This window comes from Pagrus major, chromosome 6 (genome assembly GCF_040436345.1).
Source record: "Pagrus major chromosome 6, Pma_NU_1.0".
NCBI lineage: Eukaryota > Metazoa > Chordata > Actinopteri > Spariformes > Sparidae > Pagrus > Pagrus major.
The window spans coordinates 26,725,258-26,747,801 of record NC_133220.1 but is presented as its reverse complement, the minus strand read 5'-3'; the positions used below and the strand labels follow the sequence as shown (position 1 = coordinate 26,747,801).

The following is a 22,544-nucleotide window of genomic DNA, read 5'->3' as shown; positions in this document are numbered from 1 at the left end:
GGAGCCTGTGGACGATATTTTCTGGTATAGGTCTTTTTTTCTGTTCATTACCAGTCAATAAAACTACACTAGCAAATACATTTAAGTTATGACATATTGATGCCTTAATATTCTTTAATCGTTATTAATAATTAAATCGTTAAAAAGTAGAAGTGATTTTTGGTCTAAGATGTGACCAGAATTGTATTCGTTCTTTCCAAATTCTTAATCTTTCACAGATGAAACGCACAGGATTGCCTAAAAAAGCCCCTTTTAAACATGCAGTTGGTATCTGGTAGGTATTCTTCTGCAAAGTTTGTGACTTTTTCCTGACATGACATTTCTGTGTCCAGTGTATGAACCAATCACTAGAGACTGAACATGACAGACTAGCAAGGTTAAGTTCAGCCATGAATGAAAATAAAGTCATTATCAACTCACCCTCATGCCAATTGAAAATCAGGTGAAGGTTTTTGTCCACAAAACATTCCTGGAGCTTCACAGCAAAAGCATTGTTGCAGCATTCTCATAAACAACTGATGTAGATGAGGACTTGTTTTAAAATGTAAAAAAAAGCTGGAAAAATCAATTTCAAATCAATTTGGGATCTTGGGGGTTCCAAAGACCTGGATTATACTGGACGAGCAGTATGGAGCCATTTTAAGTTTTTTGTCCAGCCGTTTATCTATACCTTAAACAAGTCCCCATCCACTTCAGTTGTTTAGGAGAATGCTGGAACTATATTTTGCTGTGGAGCTCCAGAATTGTTTTGTGGACATAAAACTTTACTGGTCATCATGGAGTAATAACATAATAACTGAATTTTCATTTTTTGGGAACTTATCCATTAATGACTCCTGCACAATAATAACATCTTGTAATTACATACTGTCTTTGTGTAACTTGTAGTGCTAGGTGTTTGCTGAGGTGTTGGTGTGGTATTGGATTAGATTTCATTAAACCTGTATTTGTAATGTTCATACAAAGTCTAATAAACACATCCAACAAATACAAAATCACCTTCAATCTATACACCTCAATACAGCACAAGTACAAACTAAAGTATACTTTGACTTGCAGTAGCCTCAATAAGACAGGATCCAAACAAAAATGTAATATTAATGAAGAAGTAGAAATAGTTTTCTTTGCAGGACTGTTGTACTGGATTGTGCTGTGTCTATTTCCCAAGTAAGTGAATGTTTAACAATGTCAGAGAAACAAAGCGAGGACTTTTCCTTTAGCTGAATGAGCACAAAAATAATAAAATTATTACATTAAATCAGTAGAATATACGTGAGCAACTGGTCATGTGGCTTCTGTTGCAAATGTGTTTAACATAACATGAGGAAAATCAGAAGTAACTGAATAACATCACATGTAAACCAATATAAGAGTCTTTTGGAAAGTCAAAGGCTTGTGCGTTCACTGAAAAATGAATATAAGATTGTAAATGAAGTGTAAAGTAATGAGTAGCTTTGAGATCTTACCTTGGCAAAATAAGAAAAAAGGAACTAATTTTTAAATCAATCAGCCGATCCTCATCAGTTTGGGTGATCGCTGGCTGCCACACACACTGGAGAGGAAGTCTGGGGACACACACACACACACACAAGCCCACGCACACATAGACAAGTTCAGAGAGAAGACAAGTCAGTATCAGGCTTTTTGTTTGGCTGTTCCTTGACAAAATTAATTATTGAATATTACATTACAAGACAATATCTGGAAGAGAACACTGTCTTCCCCGGGCCTTGTCATGCAGTTCTTTGCCACTGTGCAGTAATCCAATCTATTAAGCACCATCCCTAACCAGTGTTACTCGCCCGACAGTAACTCTTGTTAAAGACTGAGGTCATACCTTTTCATCATTGTTTTTATTGTCTTAACTGAGGCATATACATACTGTACTATATTCAAAGAGGAAAAATGAATTTAAGCAAAACACAAGCCCACACAATGGCAACTGTTGCGTATGAATTACAAGCTTTACTTTAGATTTATTTTTAACTTGGATCATACTTCATTAAGGTGTAAGACAAAAATGTTTGCTGTAGCCTATTAAAGCCCAGGAACACATTAGCAAACATCAAACTCAGCAGCATTTCTTAAATTTAAATTAGGAAGTATTTTTGATGTGTGAACACAACTTTTTAAACCATCAACTACCAGCAGACACTTTGACTTGTCATACTATAGCAGGTAAAGCTCAGGTGTGACTAAAAACATTAATGATGTCTCTGCTCCATGCAGGCATGCCAGTAAGCCTGCCAAGTGAGCTTTTGTGCACAATATCAAGGCCCTGGCACTGGCAAATTTACACCGAATGTTGTCATTACTAATGTTATTCACGACTTACACGATAGTCCTTTGCTTCTGAACAAGTTATTTTTTGTAAATATGTGGTAAGTAGGGATGCACCGACTGTGAAATTCTCAGCCAATACCGATAGAAATGTTTGTTTGTTGTTGCTAATTTTGTTTTTGTTGTTGTCAATCTCCCGTTTTGCCAGGGAAACAAATAAATCTCATTATAAATAATGACTGAACTATTTTAAAATCATTCAGCCCTTTATTACACTATCTTTGAAGGAGCACAGATTCCATTTTACAATTTTATCAAATAACCTTGAACAAAACCTTTTTTCACATGGAAAAGATTTTTTTGAAAAGTAACTGCTCCAAAAACCTTTTTAGTCCGATATACAAATACTGATGGAGGGATGTCCCTCACCAGTAGCTTATGAATGTGCAAAACTGATGTGAAACAACAGATGAACATCGGCCATTAGATAAATTAATCTTCTTTGCCGATAGGCTGATAGCAGTCGACATGTTTAGCCGATATATTGGTGCACCCCTAGTAATAATTAATGTAATGTCATAATGTGGAAGAAATTTATGATCACTACATATTATGGCATACATAAACTGCAACGGTATAGATCCATATCTTCAGCCAGTGGACTGGTGCTCTCAGAAAAGCTTGGGAAGTGTAGATCAAAATCCTTAAAAGTAAACTCTATTGCTGCGCTTTTGCTTTTATTGGTATAAATTGGGTGAAATGTTTGACATGTCCTATTCCTCCACTAAAGAGTATTACTTCTGCTTAATTAACCACTTCCAAGAATCCTTTTCAGGTCCTGCTTTACCTTTCTCACTAGTCACAAATCCTGTTCAATCATAGCTCACCCTGAAGTTTTAACTTGGCATTCACTAATAACTTTACAATTGCTTCATCCTATTGCAAAATGTACAGTGCCATCAGTACTGTCTTGACTTGTGGCGCTACACATTAAAATGGCAGTTTCCTAACTTTTCACACCGTACTGATATGAACATCATCAAAGACCTTTAGAAACAAAACTCAGAACTTTAATGCAATAGCCACCCTTTCATATGCCAATGTTTGTTGACAAAAATATGTTGCCATCTGGACATGGAACTGCCAATATGAGAGTAGGTAATGAGATCAAAATGTGACAATTTACAACTATAAGCCTACATCAGAAATCACCAATAAAGAGGCTGTTTACAATTCTTGTTAAATAGTGGCAGTTCTGTAGTCGTACAGATGAGGATAATGGGTGTGTTGAACACAATGTTTCAATATTATTAACAATTAAGGATTATTTTATATTATTCCTTTATCAAATATGGCACATACATGCAAATATCACCTAAAATAACGAACTGGCATTCAGTGTCATAAACTCTGGTCTGCTGTTCTCTTATCAAACAGAACTACTTTGGGAAATTGAGATCTGTCTTGTTAGGATTAATTGGATTAAATAATATTGTACAACCATAACAAGATATGAACATATTATCATGATACAAATCCACTAAAAGTCAACAAAAGATCATATGGATTTGTCCCCCAGCCCTTACACGTGTACATACACCGACAGGGACATCAGAGTGAACGTATTGTATTCACTGTGACATTCCTCTTCCAAACAGTCTGATATCTTGCGATATAAACATGTCACTACTAGTATCTTAAGATGAATTACATTGAGTTGTGGGCCCTATAAAGACAGTATGTCAAAGGTCTTGATAGGCAAAATATAATATTGTGCCTGTTCTGTAGAAACGAAGCGCTTGTCATTGACAAGTAGGTTCACAACTTGACAGGACAACTAGGTTAGCTAACGTTAGCTAGCAGAGGCAGTCGAGAACCAGCAGTGTTATTGGCTAGCGTTGCTCCCACCTCTACTACAAACTGACCACACTAACGTACATTAACATTTAAAAAAGAAAAGACAAACTAAACGTTAATGATTAATACGAAATGTGAAAAAAGACATAGTGCCTATCAGGAGTTATGTTATGAAAACAGGCTCCATCCAGTGTGGGTCAGTGACTGGTACAGCCGTTGCTAGAGAGCAGTGGAGGCTACATTAGCCTGCTAGCTGCTGAAGCCTGTAGCCAGCCATGACTAGCGTTAGCGAGGAGGCTGGCAGAAGGCTGACAGCACAGCAGAAGTCATTAGCAGTCGTCACGGATCGACAGCAACTTCATTCTTACCGAGCTCTGGACGCTGTAGACGTAAACGTGACACCAGGCAGATGTAAATCAACTGGATGCACTGGGCGAAGGAGACAGTAGACGGTGGGAAAGAGCGAGTGCAGTGCTCAGCCTCTGTGGAGGTCTTCACCTGGTGCTTCCATGTCTGTTTACCAGACTGCATTCTGGGACAGAGACGTCACTGCGCCAGGACGCACACGCACACTCGGATGAGTTAAAGCAGCTTCTCACCAGTCTTTTTGGCCTGCTGTCATCAATGATTCTCAATGACAGTAAACTTTGGGAAATTGTGATGAGCACAAACAAGGTCAAGGGGGTGTCATAAAAGCGTCTACATATAAATGATGCTGTGAAATTAAATAAATAAATATTGGAATATTTTAAATAGCTGTGGATTACAGGTGTGATTTTGCATCTCTCACTCATTTTGTCAGTGTATTTACCCCAGGATGAAACTTTTTTCAGGGACAACAAGTTGTATTACAACTAAACCTTCTCCATGTTTTTTTAATTTTTTTTTTTTTAGAATAGCACAGTAGATATCATAATTGATTTTATATCCAGTTGTTTAATGTAAAAATGCAGTCAGGATAACATCCCAGTTGACTATATGGTTGTCACGCAGTACCCCTTGAAATGTAAATAGTTATTTGCGTTGCCACAACTTAAAATTTTACCTTGCTCTCTTGACTGTTGAGTAATTGACACTCCTATTTCTCGTTGCATTCATTTTGTACTGTACATTTTTGTACAGTAAAGGAAATGGAGGAGCGGCCCAAAACTGTGAAATAATTTGATACAGTTTTACTTTGTTTCTTTGCAGAACACTTGTATGTAGCCACCTTTTTAGCTTCTAACACTTTTCTGGGGACCTCATTACCTAACAGCTTGTTTACTCAGTTATGGAAATATGTTCATTAAATGAATATTTCTGAGTTTTTCTCATTACCTTATTACTATTGTAGTACCTTCCTGAGTTTGAATTTCTCTCTCAAAATGGTGCACCTTTAAATGCTAATAAACTAGGCAAAGTGGCAGTGCTTCAAGTTTCACTTCCTGTTCCTCCTAAAGTGAAAGAAACTCACTTTAAGATTATTACAAATACAGACCCTGTTGATCAACAGGCTTCACTCTGATCCTCCATAATGTTGCTTACATTTAGTGTCAGTGCAGATGCTGATCTGCTCATTTTATTTTTTTTACCCATGTACCTTTTTTCAAGCATTTTTTTAATGTTACGTATCTCTTAAAAAGGTGATATCCCTGTGTTTGATACATAAATTATGTGTTAGTATTTACTTTAGTATTTAGTGATATGGCTGGGTATCATATCCACCACAAACTGTAAGAATTATAACAAAACTTGAGATACAGTAAGCCTACATAATATATGCCTTTGAATTATATGTGTGCGATGGTTATTATTGCTATTATTCTTTTGAGTAGCTGTTGTTTATTTCATCTGTGCCTTGTGTGAAATGTATAAAATTATCTACATGTATGTTTCTTTTCCCTTCTCTTATGTAAAGCACCTCATTCGCTCTTCGAATAAAGCTTTTTTAAAAACTTTAAACCTCAGCTCGTGCTCGCCTCTGTGACCAATCACCGTCGTCTGACCTCAGAGGCGGGGCGAGCTGCTTTGTTCACTTCCTGCTGTTCAATAAAGTTTATGCGGCTACGTACAGACATGGGCGCTGTTACAGATGGTAAATAACTTTTTAATTCGTTGATTTCAGCTCTGCTTTTAAAGCTACGAGTAGAAATGTGTGCCAACGCTCTTAAAGTATCCATATGTACCAGGTCATACTGCCAAAAACGAACCAATTTTACACGTAGAAGCATCTTTCTTTCAAAACAGCTAATCTACTGTAGCCATGTTAGCTAACAGTTAGCTCGCTCAACGGCAGCTCCCTGCTGTATCTGCTTCTGCTGTTTCATTCCTGTTTTCTATCCTATTTCAGATGAGGTTATTCGGAAACGTCTTCTTATTGACGGGGACGGAGCTGGTGATGACCGCAGAATAAATGTGCTACTGAAGAGTTTCACCAAATGGTGCAACTCGCCTGGGACCCCAGAGGAGGGGTAAGTGAGCTCTACACACCACAGCCTTAGACTTTGTCACCAAGAATTTCCATAAAAATGTAATTTTAATAATTAGCTTTGAGTCACAAACCGTGTTGTAATTCTGTTCAGGTTCACGCAGTATCAGAGGATGTTGGGCATCCTGGCTCAGTGTGAATCCTCCATGGGGAAGACGTTGATGGTTTATGACATGAACCTTCGGGAAATGGAGAATTATGAGAAAATCTACACTAATATAGGTAGGAAACATTCTGGTAATTTGAACTCGGATCCCTTTTTATTTAAGTAAGCAGACAAGTTGTTGACAACTGTTTATTCTCTTATACACCAGAAATACTCATGTTGTTACATTTCATACTTGGCAAATAGAAGAACTGGACCACCAGAGTCAACACGAAAAAAACAATATTTTTGTAACAGAAAATAACCTCATTTCTACATTGCAGAACAAAACATCACGTCTGCACATGAGAAGATTGCAGAATGCAAAAAGGAAATTCAGAGAGCAAAGAGAATAAGAAAAAATCGCCAAGGTAAGAATATTTTTAGTGCTCCAGATAGATTTAGGCAAATATTAACAGAAGAGGATTACCTCTTGTGTTTTTCTATATAACCTGAGACAGGCAATATAGAAGGTGCTGTCCCACCACCAAGTAAAATCAATATATTACACAGTTTGAAGGATAAATTCATTCAATTATAAAAGTTCAGTCGTTATCTACTCACCCCCATGCCGATGGAAAGGCAGATGAAGTGTCATAGTCCACAACACATTTCTGGAGCGTCACAGCAAAACAGCGTTGGAGCATTCTCTTAAACAACTGTAGTAGAATAAAATCAACAGAAAAAAACAAACATGGAATGCTTCCATACTGCTCGTCCGGGGTAATCCAAATCTCCGGAAGCCCAGAGACCCCCAGATTAATTTGAAAAGAGATTATTTAACTTGACGGATGGCCATGCTGGTGCACCCACTTCAGAAAGGTGCGCTTTAATGTTTTAGCTCAACAGCCTCAGTGAAGATTTCAGCTTTATAAGGGTGTAAACAACATCTTTTTAAGTCATTTTTTGGATCTGGGGGTTTCCAGAGACTTGGATTACACTGGACGAGCTGTATGGAGCCATGTTACGCTTGTTTTCGGTCGTTTTTCCTTTTTTATTTTAAAACAGGTCCCCAGCTACTTCAGTTGTTTAGCAGAATGATGCAACGCTGTTTTTCTGTGAAGCTCTTGAAATGTTTTGTGGACTGTAAAACTTGTCCTGACTTTCCATCAGTATGGGGGTGAGTAGATAATTACTGAAATTTCATTTTGGGGTGAACTTATCCTTTAGCATAGTGCTGAAAGACGTGGTTGATCAATCAACCCAACTTCTCCAATGTAAGGATTTGCTCCTTTTTACTATTTCATATATTTGTAAACTGAACATCTTTGGGTTTTGGGCTGTTGGTCAAGTAATTTGAAGAGACAGCCTTGGGCATTTTGGACTTACGACTCATTTTCACTAGTTTTTGATGTTAATTAACAATTGATGAATTAATCAAAGAGAATAATCAGATCAATCAATACTTGAAATAATCCTGAATTATTGACATGGTTTAATATTAGAAAATATATTTCCCTCAGACATCCCCCTCATGAGTTTTTAGCATTTATAGCAGATGAACAGACAATGCATTTATTGACTTTTTATTTTCTTTCCCTCTAGAGTACGATGCTTTAGCTAAGGTCATCCAGCAACACCCAGACCGACATGAAACACTAAAGTAAGTCAGTCTCATGTGTATCATCCAGATATCAAGTTGTTATGCTTTGTTCTGTTTTATGTGCATCATTTAATTTAATTTAATCACTTGCAGGCAGTTGGAGGCGCTTGACAAAGAACTCATGCAGCTGTCTCACATCAAGGAGAATGTAGATGCAAAGGTACTAATACATTTATCACCACTTCTATTCTGACCTGTAATATCTTCAATCATCAGTCATATTTTGATTTTTTTAATCTTAACTTTGTCCCATGCAGTTGGAATTAAGGAAGAAGCAGTTCCATGTGCTGCTCAGTACCATTCAGGAACTACAGCAGACACTTGAGAGTGAGTAAATAAGGACATTTAAGGTGCCATGATTAGCATTGTCTGTGCTTTTCAGTGGTCCTATCTTTCAACAGCTGATCTGACACAAAATGTTGATGTATTTCATCTGTAACGTTTAGAAAATGTGGAGGAACCAACATCTTTCTAATAATTGTTGTCTTTCCTAGACGATGAGAAATCAGACAATGACGACAGTCAGGAGAGCCCTGCAGAGAATGGTGAATGAACTCGTAGAGATCCTGGCTGAAAGAAATGAAGAACTGCTTTTAAATGATTTTGTTTTTTGTCCTAAGAATACTTTTTGTATGTATTTTTGAATAAAGTAGACTTGTCCATGTCTGTCTTGTTCAGTTTATTCACTAAACTAGTGTTTCTCTTTAGATGTCTGTCCAGTTAACTTTTAATCTGTTTATTTGGAAGAATTAACTGAGGTTTCCAGGCTGACAAGGATTTCATGATGGAAAAGCACTGTATGGAAGAGATACATCAGGCTAGCATTAATAACAAATTAATAGAAGTTATTGAGATGGAAGCATTGATATCCACTAATATCAGAAAAACATCTACATATTCATCATTGATGGATCACTGGTATGGAGGTCGGGACTGAATTAACTTTGTATTTAAATCACTGATGCAGCGCCTTCAGTGCTGAGGGTGGAAGATCATAACTGCCTATTGATGGCATGGAAGAAGAAAAGTTGTGTTTATGCACTTAGTTATCATATGTGTTGTACATTTTTTAATTATTAAGGATTATATTCAAACTGGGTTTTAATTTTTTAAAAACCAATTTCCTCTGTACAACCACACGAGGGAGCTGAAGTACAGTCCTGAAAGAACAGGATTGTAGTAATTTTCATTTTCATATAAAGTATGAAATTGTGTTGTCCTATTAAAAAAATGTTAATATTCACTGGGAGTGAACTATTGATATCTCAGAAACTTGGTAGGAGACTTACACAGTATATTCCTATAATTTCCTCCTATAAATGATTTTGTGTTGTGTGCAAATTTTTGCAATGTTTTTTTTTCTTTGTTTTACAATAATAGGAGTGCATATTACAGTACGTTTAAACAACTCCCCATACGCTGACATTGGCCTGTTCTGAACAAACTGTTGCATCGAAAGCAAATCCATCCATTTTACAGGACATAGTACAAATAATAGTATAATAATCCTACAACCACTGCTGTTCTGTGCTATTTGACATATGAAAGAGGTCCAGTAATTTCATTCTGTCAGGCCTTGACCCCCTCTAGAACTCCGCCAAGTACGCACGGGCCTGCGTGAGGCGTTTGAGGCGACTTTGCAAAGCAGCCCTCTTGCTGCCGATGTCAAAATCTTCCTTCAGCAAGAACTCTGAATTCTCCTTGTCCTGAAGCACCTGCAGCATCTCCCTCTGCAGCTGGACAGCAGACTCCTGCAACATCTGGTAGCGGATCACCAGCGGTATCTGATCGGCCAGACGCTGGCTGGCAATCTGAATGAGGAAAAGGAGAAAAAAGTTTGACAGACAAGGGCCGTCATTAAAAATGTGTAACCTCTGTCTAAACCTTTCTGTCCCTGTTTATGTTCATAAATCATCCCTCTAAATTAAAACTTACTTTGTAATACGATTTAAGATGCAGCATCAACTCCTTCAGTGTTGCATGATTATCCATGTTGAACAAAATACCGTTCCATTTCTCTTTCTCCTCCTCCTCGTCCTCCTCCTCTCTCTTGCAGTCACTCAAACTGCTGCTGTAGGTCCTGTCCTGAGAGTAAACAAGCAGCTCCATCTTGAACTGGGTTCTCAGCACCGATTCAGCAGTAGACTCCTTTTCTTGCTTTATGGCTTCGATCTTTGCCTAGGGTAAAAAATATGCAGATTAAATTTTGAGAGTCAAAATACCAACAGTGACTATCTGGCACTATCAAACTCTTGGATGATGGCTACCTTGGCTGTTTTCACAAGGTTAGGAAGTCCAGCAAAGCTACTCTGGGCCAGCTGTATGAACACCTTCCTAACAGCATCTGAAAGAAAACAAATACAAGAAGTTACAGCAACTTGAAGTCTACTGAGTCTGTCACTGGTTGTTGTATGATAACAAAAGAAAGTGTGTGCAACAGAGAAAAACACATTCAGCCTGCCATACATCCAATCATATACCTCCTATGTCTTTGAGTCTCTTGACAGCTGGTTCTTCCAGCTGTTTGATCTGCTCCTTGACCATAAACTCAAAGGTCTTGTAGTTGATGAAGCCTGGCAGTTCTCTTCCACGGTACCTCTCTTCATACTCCTCCACCTCTTCCTCAATCCTCTCGTTAACTGAAATAAACAAACATATATTTCAACGTCCTGCTAATGGACAGCTGTAGACCAGATCAAATGATACACTTACAGTTTTCTCCCGAGCGGTCCAGATGGGCAATCCACTTCCTGAACTCGCTTCTGAGTGTAGAAAAGATGTTAAGTCTGTCTCCACACTTGAGTTCTTCTCCTGTGGTCAGACTGATGGCATCCTGAGTGAAAGCTGTCACTTTCTGTAGCACACATGTGACAGCAGAAACAGATGTGTTTTTTTATGTTTACTTAACATCATTTAACGACAAATTCATACTGGTGGCGCACATTTGTTGTTGTTGCTATGACGAGGGCAGGGCATGTAGATGCGGTGGCCAGTAGGTCCTTTAAACATTGCTCAATTTTTGGTATTGTTTACTGCTTTTTCATCTTTAACCCTCCATCTAATTAAGCACGCCTTTCCTACTATAGAGATGAACTCATCAACATTGAAAAAGGAAGCGCAGGTTTTGGATCGAGTCCATCAAACAGTGAGAGGAGTTTTGTGTGGCCAGCCAGACCAGCGGGACGAAACATCACCAAAAGAGATGCAATCGTCCCAGGAAGAGAGGAAAGCATTTAGTTTTCATCATAAATTTATGTAAACATAATTTTAAAAAACAATCAGAAGTCAAATGTGGCGATATCACCCCAACTTCCGGCCATGGTAACACATAGCCGCTATGGCGAGCATCAGCTACATGTTCGATCTATCTATGGTAGCAGACTTACTGTCTTCTACCCATTTTCTCTCTATTCCTCACTAGGCCAGAGGTGAGAACCTCTGCAGTAACTTTTCCCTTCTTTGTTGTTAAACAGATAACCATGTATGGGAGGGATGCTTTCTGAGCTGTAGATATAATCTGAACATTGGGGAGACTCGAGAGGATTAACATGGCATCGCACTGTGCATACAGTTGTGCTGTTATTTTGTTCCTCCATGATCATGTTTTATAAAAAACTACTTCAACGTAAGTCATCTGTGTCTCTGAGTTTTCTTTATCTCTCCTGAATGGTCAAGGGAGCCGAAATTCCACAACACTGTGAAGTGAGATGTCTGCACAGAGCCCAAAGGATACTAAAAGACAATGCTGACCCCAGCCACAGTCTGTTCACCCTGCTGCCATCTGGCAAAAGATACTGAAGTATCCCCTGCCCTATCACCAGACTACAGAGCAGCTTCATTCCTCAGGCTGTGAGACTCCTCAATTCATTCAACTGTTTTGGTTTTTTGTTCATGTGATGTAGCTAAATAGGACTCAAACTCAATTTCCTTTTGCAACCCTAGCGTTGTTTAGTGATTAATAAATGTAACCTTGCAGCCTTGAAGCCAGGTAATGTTATGTAGAGTGAGTGTTCTCACATCAATGAGGAAGACGACTCTCTCAGCTGCATCAGATGGGGGTCCACTGCCATATCTCTCGAGCTCTGCACGAGTATGTGCTAGTTTCTCCTCTATCTGCTCTTCAAGTCGAGGCAGAGATTTCTGCAAATCACACAAGTCAAAACTGTATCACCTCAAAACTAAACAACGTACCTATAGCAAACTGTTAAAGTAACAAAGTAAGAATTTACCTCAATGTGATGCACCAGCTCAAGTGTGAGTTTCTCAGCCAGTTTAGGAACAGTGGCGTGGCCGTCATTGTAGAGAGTGCTAAAGCAAGGATATAAAGCCACTGAGTATAAAATCACAGCTTTGATTAATCACCATGAAAATATTTGCTAAAATAGAATAAACTTACTGGAAATGCACATGATCTTTGAAGAAGGCTTTCTCTCTTTCCGTTGCTTCAGTAAGAGACACCTTCTCTGTGATCTCCTTCTGACCCCGGCACTTGACGATCATGTAGCCCTTCTTCAGGTGGATGACCTCATTGTGGACGATGTCAACCACCGTCTCTTCTGTGCCTTTGTCCACCAGATCAGGCTTGGTCAAGATACCTGACAGAAAGAGAGAGAGAGAAATAGTGAACTACATAAAAGTAGCTTGGCAAAGTGGCCCTTTTCTAAAATCAGCTCTATTTACCCAAAGTCCTCTCTCCATCAGGATCCACTTCCTGAGCCATCTTCAGAGCCTCTGTGGTTGCTATGTCCACGTTGCTTGGAACAACCACCAAGCTGATAGTTTCTTGTCTTGTGATGAACTTCTGGATCAGTCTCTTGATCTGAAATGATATTTTCATATTGTACATCAGACTAAAAGTCTATAGCCTTACTAGCGGCCCCATGAGGATGTAAAAGCATGGTTCCAGTGTCTTGCTAGTGAAATGGTCATGGGAAGTCATTCATTCATGAGAAGTTGCTACACAACATCCCCAATCCCATGAGTGTGAAACACAGGACCCAGGTTTGACCTCACTGTTCACATGTTGCCTTGTATCAACTTCCTACCAAAGAAAGTGTCCCTATGTAAACTGTAGACAGTGTCTTGTGGACAATCACACCTGGTCTCCGATGTTCTCTGGTTGTCCCTTTACAGCCACCCTGGCGATGCCAGGCAGGTCAATGAGCGTCAGGTCTGGAACATCAGGAGAGGCGATCTCCAGACTGATGAGGTCATCACTGATCCCCACCCCGACCCCGGCCATTTCATCCTGAGCTGGAGAGAGAGAGAGAGAGAGAGAGCATGGTGTGTGATGCTTACAAGAGATGAAGTGCTGAAAACAGAAACCTTAAAAAATTCAGTAGCTTGCTCCATCAGTACTTGACCTTTGATAGAGATGTTCAAGATTGCCATTTACTGCACCTTCTCGAATCTTTTTCTCCACATCTGCAGGGTCGTCCAGCTCTTCCTCGTGGTCCTGGTAGCTTATCTTTCCGTACCACTCCTCTCCTTCCTTCTTTCTCTTCATCTTCAGTTCGAGAGGACATCTTGTAACAATGCCTGAATTACAAAAGAATATATGATGAAAGGGAGGAAATTTGTGAAATCCAGTGTGCTTGATGAAATTATGACAATCAGTGGGACAACTCATATAACATCCTCATGAAAGTGAGATCAGTATGGAAGGGAAACATCATGAGGTCATGGAAAGATGTTGGGGAGAATTCAGAAGGATTTAGGGATTTATGTGATGGCCGATTGTTAGTGATATGGGTCTGCCACGGTAACACTACAGCGTTCTGAAGATGGACTACTAAAACCGCAACTTAGATACTTTGCCCCATACGTTCTTATTGTGTTGTTTAATAGGCAATATAAATATGATAACCAGGTGAAAAATACTACTTTATTTGGGGTGCTGAGAGGCCTACAGTAACACCAAAAACAAGGCATTACAAAATCCAGCAACAATGATGAACTGTTGTGGATCACATCAGTAGCCTCATAGCATCCAGGGCTGTCTCTACCTCTTCATCAGCTTGTATTTTCATGCAACAGTTCTGTGTTGTTGTCTGTGTCATTAAGTAAAATAATGCAAGACAGCATAACTTGTTACGCAGGAAACTATTACTATGTCAATTTTCTTACAGATCAACCATGTTGATTTAACAACATCTGGATAAAAACATTTCATATCACCTTTTCTTTCTGATTCTAATCTGACTATAAGCCTTTGAACATAATCTCTTAAGAAACCACCACACAACTACACACCTTGAAATGTTGACCTGATTGTGCATGTTGTGACAAGTTGATTTTTGTTTTTGTAAATAGCTGAATGGGGCGCTGATTTAAACATTGTTGCCACAAGTTATTGTCAACCGCACCCGGTCAAATAGGTTGGAAAACATGCAATGACAAGAAGTGTAGTAACTGAAACAGAAGGTGAATTTACCAAAAACAAAACAGGAAACACATTACAAGTAATACACAACCTGACACAAGAGGATTTTTACTGGATTTTTTTCTTCTTATTGCTATTAATATATGAATATTTCCGTGATGTATTGACCTCCAACTGAAAATGTCCCCGCTTTTTATTTCACATATCTGGTCCTCTTATCCTGCAATAAAGCACTTCTGTGGACTTTGTAAGGCTCTGATTTCTTTTAAAAGCCTTGTGACATTCTTGCTATCTGTACATTTCTGTTGTTGCCAACAAGTTCACACAGTATTCTCATCTACGCCAAAGCACCTGCTGTAAAACCAGCCATGCAGGTTTCCGAGTTTCCATCTCCTAGTTGATAGGAGTTTGTTGATAATTAGAAATAACATTAAAAATCAGATATCTGACCCAAAAGGCAAATGGTCAAAATTAAAATGGTGAACACTGTTGAGTATCTAGAAGGGAAAATCATTTTCTCGGCCATTGGGCTGGAGGAGACCAAAACTGAGCTAAAAGGAAAAGGAAGATTCTTCGTTGGGTGGCCAGAAACTAAATCTAAGCGAACACGCATGTTGCTTCATGTCTGTGCAAGGTGCAAGACAACACCAAGGAACTTTATAGGGTGATAATACTGTATATCAGAGCAGTGTTTCTCAGTTTGGTTCTGCTGCCCCATGGCCAAAAATTTAATAATGCACCTTTAAATATTATCTGATAGGCCACTGACGGTCGTACAACGTACTTTTCTAGATAGATAGATAGATAGATAGATAGATAGATAGATAGATTTGACTTATAGCACTTAAGTTATGAATCCTGGTGTTCTAATTTGCTTTAAGAAAATTCTCAGTGACTGTAACTCACCGCTTCCTCTCGGCAGAGCCACCCCTGACAGCGCCTCCAGCACAGAGCTCTTCCCCGAGCTTTGGTCTCCGATCACGGCGATAGCAGGCAGCGCCAAGTCCTTCTCTACCCCCAGAGAGCGGAGAGAGTCAATGAGGTCAATGCAGGGACGAACCCTCTCCTCATACTGCTGGTTCAGAGTGTTCATGCTGCTCACTTCTTGTCTGCTGTCATGTGAGTTGTATGGACTGGGATGAGTTGAGCGTCTGGAGCCCACAGGAGCAGAGGCTGAAGTGGCAGCTGGAAACTGCGGATACTTTAGTGAGTTTAGGTTTCGTTTCCTTGTCTTCCCATGTTCCGGTAATGGGACGAACACCAGCGGAACAGATGCCGGACTTTAAGTTATCTGCAGACACAAAAAGTTGATCTATTTCATCTGTAACGTTTAGAAAATGTGGAGGAACCAACATCTTTCTAATAATTGTTGTCTTTCCTAGACGACGAGAAATCAGACAGTCAGGAGAGCCCTGCAGAGAATGGTGAATGAACTTGTAAAGATGTAAATGATTTTGTTTTTTGTCCTAAGAATACTTTTTGTATGTATTTTTGAATAAAGTAGACTTGTCCATGTCTGTCTTGTTCAGTTTATTCACTAAACTAGTGTTTCTCTTTAGATGTCTGTCCAGTTAACTTTTAATCTGTTTATTTGGAAGAATTAACTGAGGTTTCCAGGCTGACAAGGATTTCATGATGGAAAAGCACTGTATGGAAGAGATACATCAGGCTAGCATTAATAACAAATTAATAGAAGTTATTGAGATGGAAGCATTGATATCCACTAATATCAGAAAAACATCTACATATTCATCATTGATGGATCACTGGTATGGAGGTCGGGACTGAATTAACTTTGTATTTAAATCACTGATGCAGCACCTTCAGTGCTGAGGGTGGAAGATCATAACTGCCTATTGATGGCATGGAAGAAGAAAAGTTGTGTTTATGCACTTAGTTATCATATGTGTTGTACATTTTTTAATTATTAAGGATTATATTCAAACTGGGTTTTAATTTTTTAAAAACCAATTTCCTCTGTACAACCACACGAGGGAGCTGAAGTACAGTCCTGAAAGAACAGGATTGTAGTAATTGTCATTTGGATCACTGCGCTGCAGTCGTAGATCATTTATGTTGTATAATTTTCTTTAAAGTCGCCAATTGTTAATGTAAGTAGGAGAAAAATACAATATTCATTTTAATAGATTGAGTTAACTTGAAGAGCAGAATGAGACAATCAGTTCAAGCAAAATATCTTCTTTATTCAAACATTTATATTTGAACAAATATAAAAAATATGCACATGGATCATTTTTAAGTCTGAAATACATTAAGCGTCACTTAAAGTGCACAATGTAGTTTTGGTGAAGATATTAAGACTCAGAATTTTCACATTTAAAATATTGGTGAGGTAAGAATGCAAACTCTGAAATATTATTTTTCCCCCTAACTGAATAAACAAAGTGTTCTCAGAGGAAAATAAGGTCCCACAACACTGTTTGAAGCTAGAAAGGTGGCAGGGTCCGCCAAATATAAACAAAGTGAAACAGGACGAAATTGTGTTGTCCTTTAAGGACAGTATGTTTATTCAGTCATAAAAAAGATTGTTTATTTTGTTTTGTCAGTCAATGAAGATCTTTCTTTTCTGATTAAAGTTTCTTCCCCAAAACTGTCTCGTGCACCTTTAAAAACCTTAATGCCTTTAAAGTGATTTAAAAAATGGTAATATTCACTGGAAGTAAACTATTGATATCTCAGAAACTTGGTATGAGACTTACACAGTATGTTCCTATAATCTCCTCCTATAAATGATTTTGTGTTGTGTGAAATAGCAGACAGTGCATATTACAGTACGTTTAAACAACTCCCCTTACGCTGACCAGGACATAGTACAAACAACAGTATAATAATCCTACAACCACTGCTGTTCTGTGCTATTTGACCTATGAAAGAGGTCCAGTAATCTCATTCTGTCAGGCCTTGACCCCCTCTAGAACTCCGCCAAGTACGCACGGGCCTTCGTGAGGCGTTTGAGGCGACTTTGCAAAGCAGCCCTCTTGCTGCCGATGTCAAAATCTTCCTTCAGCAAGAACTCTGAATTCTCCTTGTCCTGAAGCACCTGCAGCATCTCCCTCTGCAGCTGGACAGCAGACTCCTGCAACATCTGGTAGCGGATCACCAGCGGTATCTGATCAGCCAGACGCTGGCTGGCAATCTGAATGAGGAAAAGGAGAGAAAAGTTTGACAGACAAGAGCCGTTATTGAAAATGTGTAACCTCTGCCTAAACCTTTCTGTCCCTGTTTATGATCATGAATCATCCCTCTAAATTAAAACTTACTTTGTAATACGATTTAAGGTGCAGCATCAACTCCTTCAGTGTTGCATGATTATCCCTGCGGTGCACAACAGTCCACTGACTAATTGACAGTGCCGGCTTTTTAAGGTTTGGGTGGCCATGCCGTTTGTCTGTCTTCTCCTCCTCCTTGTCCTCCTCCTCTCTCTTGCAGTCACTCAAACTGCTGCTGTAGGTCCTGTCCTGAGAGTAAACAAGCAGCTCCATCTTGAACTGGGTTCTCAGCATAGATTCAGCAGTAGACTCCTTTTCTTGCTTTATGGCTTCGATCTTTGCCTAGGGTAAAAAATATGCAGATTAAATTTTGAGAGTCAAAATACCAACAGTTACTATCTGGCACTATCAAACTCTTGGATGATGGCTACCTTGGCTGTTTTCACAAGGTTAGGAAGTCCAGCAAAGCTACTCTGGGCCAGCTGTATGAACACCTTCCTAACAGCATCTGAAAGAAAACAAATACAAGAAGTTACAGCAACTTGAAGTCTACTGAGTCCGTCACTGGTGGTTGTATGATAATAAAAGAAAGTGCTTGCAACAGAGAAAAACATATTCAGCCTGCCATACATCCAATCTTATACCTCCTATGTCTTTGAGTCTCTTGACAGCTGGTTCTTCCAGCTGTTTGATCTGCTCCTTGACCATAAACTCAAAGGTCTTGTAGTTGATGAAGCCTGGCAGTTCTCTTCCACGGTACCTCTCTTCATACTCCTCCACCTCTTTCTCAATCCTCTCGTTAACTGAAATAACAAACATATATTTCAGCGTCCTGCTGATGGACAGCTGTAGACCACATCAAATGATACACTTACAGTTATGTCCCGAGCGGTCCAGATGGACAATCCACTTCCTGAACTCGCTTCTGAGTGTAGAAAAGATGTTAAGTCTGTCTCCACACTTGAGCTCTTCTCCTGTGGTCAGACTGATGGCATCCTGAGTGAAAGCTGTCACTTTCTGTAGCACACATGTGACAGCAGAAACAGATGTTTACAGGTGTTTTATGTTTATTTAAAAATACTCAAAGACAAATTCATATTGGTGGTGATTTTTTGTCTCTGTAGCCAGGGAAATGATATGAACATTGAGGGTGCTCACGTCAATGAAGAAGACGACTCTCTCAGCTGAATCAGATGGAGGTCCATTGCCGTATCTATCGAGCTCTGCACGAGTCTGTGCTAGTTTCTCCTCTATCTGCTCTTCCAGTCGAGGCAGAGATTTCTGCAAATCAGAATTGAATTGAATTGTTGTTTAAGTCAAAACTTAAACAACTAAAGTCAACAAAGTAACGTATAGTAAACTGTTACGGTCACAAAGCAAGAATTTACCTCAATGTGATGCACCAGCTCAAGTGTGAGTTTCTCAGCCAGTTTAGGAACAGTGGCGTGGCCGTCATTGTAGAGAGTGCTACAGCAAGAATATAAAGCCACTGAGTATAAAATCACAGCTTTGATGAATCACCACGAAAGTATTTGCTAAAATTACCCAAAAGGAATGAACTTACTGAAAATGCACATGACCTTCGAAGAAGGCTTTCTCTCTTTCCGTTGCTTCAGTAAGAGACACCTTCTCTGTGATCTCCTTCTGACCCCGGCACTTGACGATCATGTAGCCCTTCTTCAGGTGGATGACCTCATTGTGGACGATGTCAACCACCGTCTCTTCTGTGCCTTTGTCCACCAGATCAGGCTTGGTCAAGATACCTGACAGAAAGATAGGTAGAGAGAGAGAGAGACAGAAAGAGAGAGAGAGAGAGAAATAGTGAACTACATAAAAGTAACTTGGCAAAGTGGCCCTTTTCTAAAATCAGCTCTATTTACCCAAAGTCCTCTCTCCTTCAGGATCCACTTCCTGAGCCATCTTCAGAGCCTCTGTGGTTGCTATGTCCACGTTGCTTGGAACAACCACCAAGCTGATAGTTTCTTGTCTTGTGATGAACTTCTGGATCAGTCTCTTGATCTGAAATGATAAATTCATATTGTACATCAGACTAAAAGTCTATAGCCTTACTAGCGGCCCCATGAGGATGTAAAAGCATGGCCTCAGTGTCTTGCTGGTGAAATGGTCATGGGAAGTCATTCATTCATGAGAAGTTGCTACACAACATCCCCAATCCCATGAGTAAAACACAGAACCCAGGTTTGACTTCACTGTTCACATGTTGCCTTGGATCAACTTCCTACCAAAGAAAGTGTCCCTATGTAAACTGTAGACAGTGTCTTGTGGACAATCACACCTGGTCTCCGATGTTCTCTGGTTGTCCCTTTACAGCCACCCTGGCGATGCCGGGCAGGTCAATGAGCGTCAGGTCTGGAACATCAGGAGAGGCGATCTCCAGACTGATGAGGTCATCACTGATCCCCACCCCGACCCCGGCCATTTCATCCTGAGCTGGAGAGAGAGAGAGAGAGAGAGCATGGTGTGTGATGCTTACAAGAGATGAAGTACTGAAAACAGAAACCTTAAAAAATTCAGTAGCTTGCTCCATCAGTACTTGACCTTTGATACAGATGTTCAAGATTGCCATTTACTGCACCTTCTCGAATCTTTTTCTCCACATCTGCAGGGTCGTCCAGCTCTTCATCATGGTCCTGGTAGCTTATCTTTCCGTACCACTCCTCTCCTTCCTTCTTTCTCTTCATCTTCAGTTCGAGAGGACATCTTGTAACAATGCCTGAATTACAAAAGAATATATGATGAAAGGGAGGAAATTTGTGAAATCCAGTGTGCTTGATGAAATTATGACAATCAGTGGGACAACTCATATAACATCCTCATGAAAGTGAGATCAGTATGGAAGGGAACATCATTAGGTCATGGAAAGATGTTGGGGAGAATTCAGAAGGATTTAGGGATTTATGTGACGGCCGATTGTTAGTGATATGGGTCTGCCACGGTAACACTACAGCGTTCTGAAGATGGACTACTAAAACCGCAACTTAGATACTTTGCCCCATACGTTCTTATTGTGTTGTTTAATTTAGACAATCTAAATATGATAACCAGGTAAAAAATACTACTTTATTTTGGGTGCTGAGAGGCCTACAGTAACACCAAAAACAAGGCATTACAAAATCCAGCAACAATGATCCACCGCACCCGGTCAAATAGGTTGGGAAACACGTAATAACAAGAAGTGTAGTAACTGAAACAGAAGGTGAGTATACTAAAAACAAAACAGGAAACAAACTACAAGTAATACACAACATGACACAAGAGGATTTTTACTGGATTTGATTTGCTTATTGCTATTAACATATGAATATTTCCGTGATGACCTCCAAACTGGAAATGTCCCCGGTTTTTATTTCACATATCTGGTCCTCTTATCCTGCAATAAAGCACTTCTGTGGACTTTGTAAGGTTCTGGTTTTTTTATAAGCCTTGTGACATTCTTGCCATCTGTAAATTTCTGTTGTTGCCAACAAGTTCACATTGCATTTTCATCTACGTGAAAGCACCTGTTGTAAAACCAGCCATGCAGGTTTCCAAGTTTCCATCTCTGAGGTGATAGGAATTGTTGATGATAAGTCGTGCTCACAGCAACGAAAAATAACATTAAAAATCAGATCTCTGCACCAAAATGCAAATGGTCAAAATGAAACTGGTGAACACTGTTAAGCATCTAGAAGGGAAAATCATTTTCTCGGCCATTGGGCTGGAGGAGACCAAAACTGAGCTAAAAGGAAAAGGAAGATTCTTCGTTGGGTGGCCAGAAACACAAATCTAAGCGAACACGCATGTTGCTTCATGTCTGCGCAAGGTTGAGGACAACACAAAGGAACTAGTGTGATAATACTGTATATCAGAGCAATGTTTCTCAGTTTGGTTCTGCTGCCCCATGGCCAAAAATTAAATAATGCACCTTTAAGTATTATCTGATGGTCTTACAGCTTAGTTTTCTAGTGAATAGATATAAATAAATAAATAAATAAAGTGATGTTTTGTGACATTGTTGAGATCATTGTTGTAAAAACTGTTTGTTTTTTTTGTTATTAGGTAAAAGTCAACACAAAAGAGCGTTTAGTAATAACTCACCGCTTCCTCTCGGCAGAGCCACCCCTGACAGCGCCTCCAGCACAGAGCTCTTCCCCGAGCTTTGGTCTCCGATCACGGCGATAGCAGGCAGCGCCAAGTCCTTCTCTACTCCCAGAGAGCGGAGAGAGTCAATGAGGTCAATGCAGGGACGAACCCTCTCCTCATACTGCTGGTTCAGACTGTTCATGCTGCTCACTTCTTGTCTGCTGTGAAGAAATTGTGTTTAAGAAGGACTAAAACAGCTGGATATGAGTTGTATGGACTGGGATGAGGTGAGCGTCTGGAGCCCACAGGAGCAGAGGCTGAAGTGGCAGCTGGAAACTGCGGATACTTGGATACTTCAGTGAGTTTAGGTTTCGTTTCCTTGTCTTTCCTTGTTCTTTGTCAGCTGTCACCTTCAGTTTCCATTCTTGTGTGCTCAAATAACATTCACTTTAGTTTCTCGATGTGTGTGCACTGGAGGCTTAAGTTTCCATATCACA

General features: G+C 39.6%; 4 protein-coding genes across 4 annotated transcripts in view; 1 reads left to right on the top strand and 3 right to left on the bottom strand.

The window, feature by feature from the left end:
- Positions 1-4,607, bottom strand: part of atxn7 (ataxin 7) — a 28,801-nt gene extending 24,194 nt beyond the window's left edge. The window contains exons 1-2 of the mRNA XM_073467822.1: positions 4,506-4,607; positions 1,467-1,565 (exon numbers count right to left, since the gene is read on the bottom strand). The gene's annotated coding sequence lies outside the window, so the exon portion shown is untranslated. The remainder of the gene's footprint in view (positions 1-1,466; positions 1,566-4,505) is intronic.
- A 1,533-nt stretch (positions 4,608-6,140) lies between these two features.
- On the top strand, positions 6,141-9,018 carry thoc7 (THO complex 7). Its single transcript, XM_073468168.1, has 8 exons — positions 6,141-6,211; positions 6,467-6,587; positions 6,699-6,826; positions 7,034-7,120; positions 8,295-8,352; positions 8,446-8,512; positions 8,610-8,679; positions 8,847-9,018. The coding sequence occupies exons 1-8, from the start codon at positions 6,175-6,177 to the stop codon at positions 8,903-8,905; spliced, it is 627 nt and encodes a 208-aa protein (XP_073324269.1). The 5' UTR covers positions 6,141-6,174; the 3' UTR covers positions 8,906-9,018.
- On the bottom strand, positions 9,012-15,841 carry LOC140998038 (interferon-induced GTP-binding protein Mx). Its single transcript, XM_073468167.1, has 12 exons — positions 15,641-15,841; positions 13,753-13,890; positions 13,451-13,605; positions 13,033-13,171; positions 12,749-12,947; positions 12,582-12,660; positions 12,370-12,492; positions 11,065-11,206; positions 10,833-10,991; positions 10,620-10,696; positions 10,288-10,530; positions 9,012-10,163 (listed from the first exon to the last, which is right to left on the bottom strand). Exons 1-12 carry the CDS (start codon positions 15,825-15,827, stop codon positions 9,939-9,941), a joined length of 1,866 nt encoding a protein of 621 aa, XP_073324268.1. The 5' UTR covers positions 15,828-15,841; the 3' UTR covers positions 9,012-9,938.
- A 1,076-nt stretch (positions 15,842-16,917) lies between these two features.
- On the bottom strand, positions 16,918-22,435 carry LOC140998036 (interferon-induced GTP-binding protein Mx-like). Its single transcript, XM_073468165.1, has 12 exons — positions 22,063-22,435; positions 20,561-20,698; positions 20,261-20,415; positions 19,845-19,983; positions 19,529-19,727; positions 19,353-19,431; positions 19,123-19,245; positions 18,840-18,981; positions 18,609-18,767; positions 18,396-18,472; positions 18,016-18,306; positions 16,918-17,891 (listed from the first exon to the last, which is right to left on the bottom strand). The coding sequence occupies exons 1-12, from the start codon at positions 22,247-22,249 to the stop codon at positions 17,667-17,669; spliced, it is 1,914 nt and encodes a 637-aa protein (XP_073324266.1). The 5' UTR covers positions 22,250-22,435; the 3' UTR covers positions 16,918-17,666.
- Positions 22,436-22,544: the final 109 nt, after the last annotated feature.

Coding starts and splice junctions, on each gene's coding strand:
- thoc7 (XM_073468168.1), top strand. CDS start 6,175: ATGCGGCTACGTACAGACATGGGCGCTGTTACAGATG. Junction 8,513..8,609: donor AGGAGAATGTAGATGCAAAG/GTACTAATACAT, acceptor TGTCCCATGCAG/TTGGAATTAAGGAAGAAGCA. Junction 8,680..8,846: donor ACTACAGCAGACACTTGAGA/GTGAGTAAATAA, acceptor TGTCTTTCCTAG/ACGATGAGAAATCAGACAAT.
- LOC140998038 (XM_073468167.1), bottom strand. CDS start 15,827: ATGAACACTCTGAACCAGCAGTATGAGGAGAGGGTTCGTCCCTGCATT. Junction 12,661..12,748: donor AAAGATCATGTGCATTTCCA/GTAAGTTTATTC, acceptor TCCTTGCTTTAG/CACTCTCTACAATGACGGCC. Junction 12,493..12,581: donor AGCTGGTGCATCACATTGAG/GTAAATTCTTAC, acceptor TGTGATTTGCAG/AAATCTCTGCCTCGACTTGA.
- LOC140998036 (XM_073468165.1), bottom strand. CDS start 22,249: ATGAACAGTCTGAACCAGCAGTATGAGGAGAGGGTTCGTCCCTGCATT. Junction 19,728..19,844: donor TGAAGGAGAGAGGACTTTGG/GTAAATAGAGCT, acceptor TCTTTCTGTCAG/GTATCTTGACCAAGCCTGAT. Junction 18,307..18,395: donor ACCTTGTGAAAACAGCCAAG/GTAGCCATCATC, acceptor TTTTTACCCTAG/GCAAAGATCGAAGCCATAAA.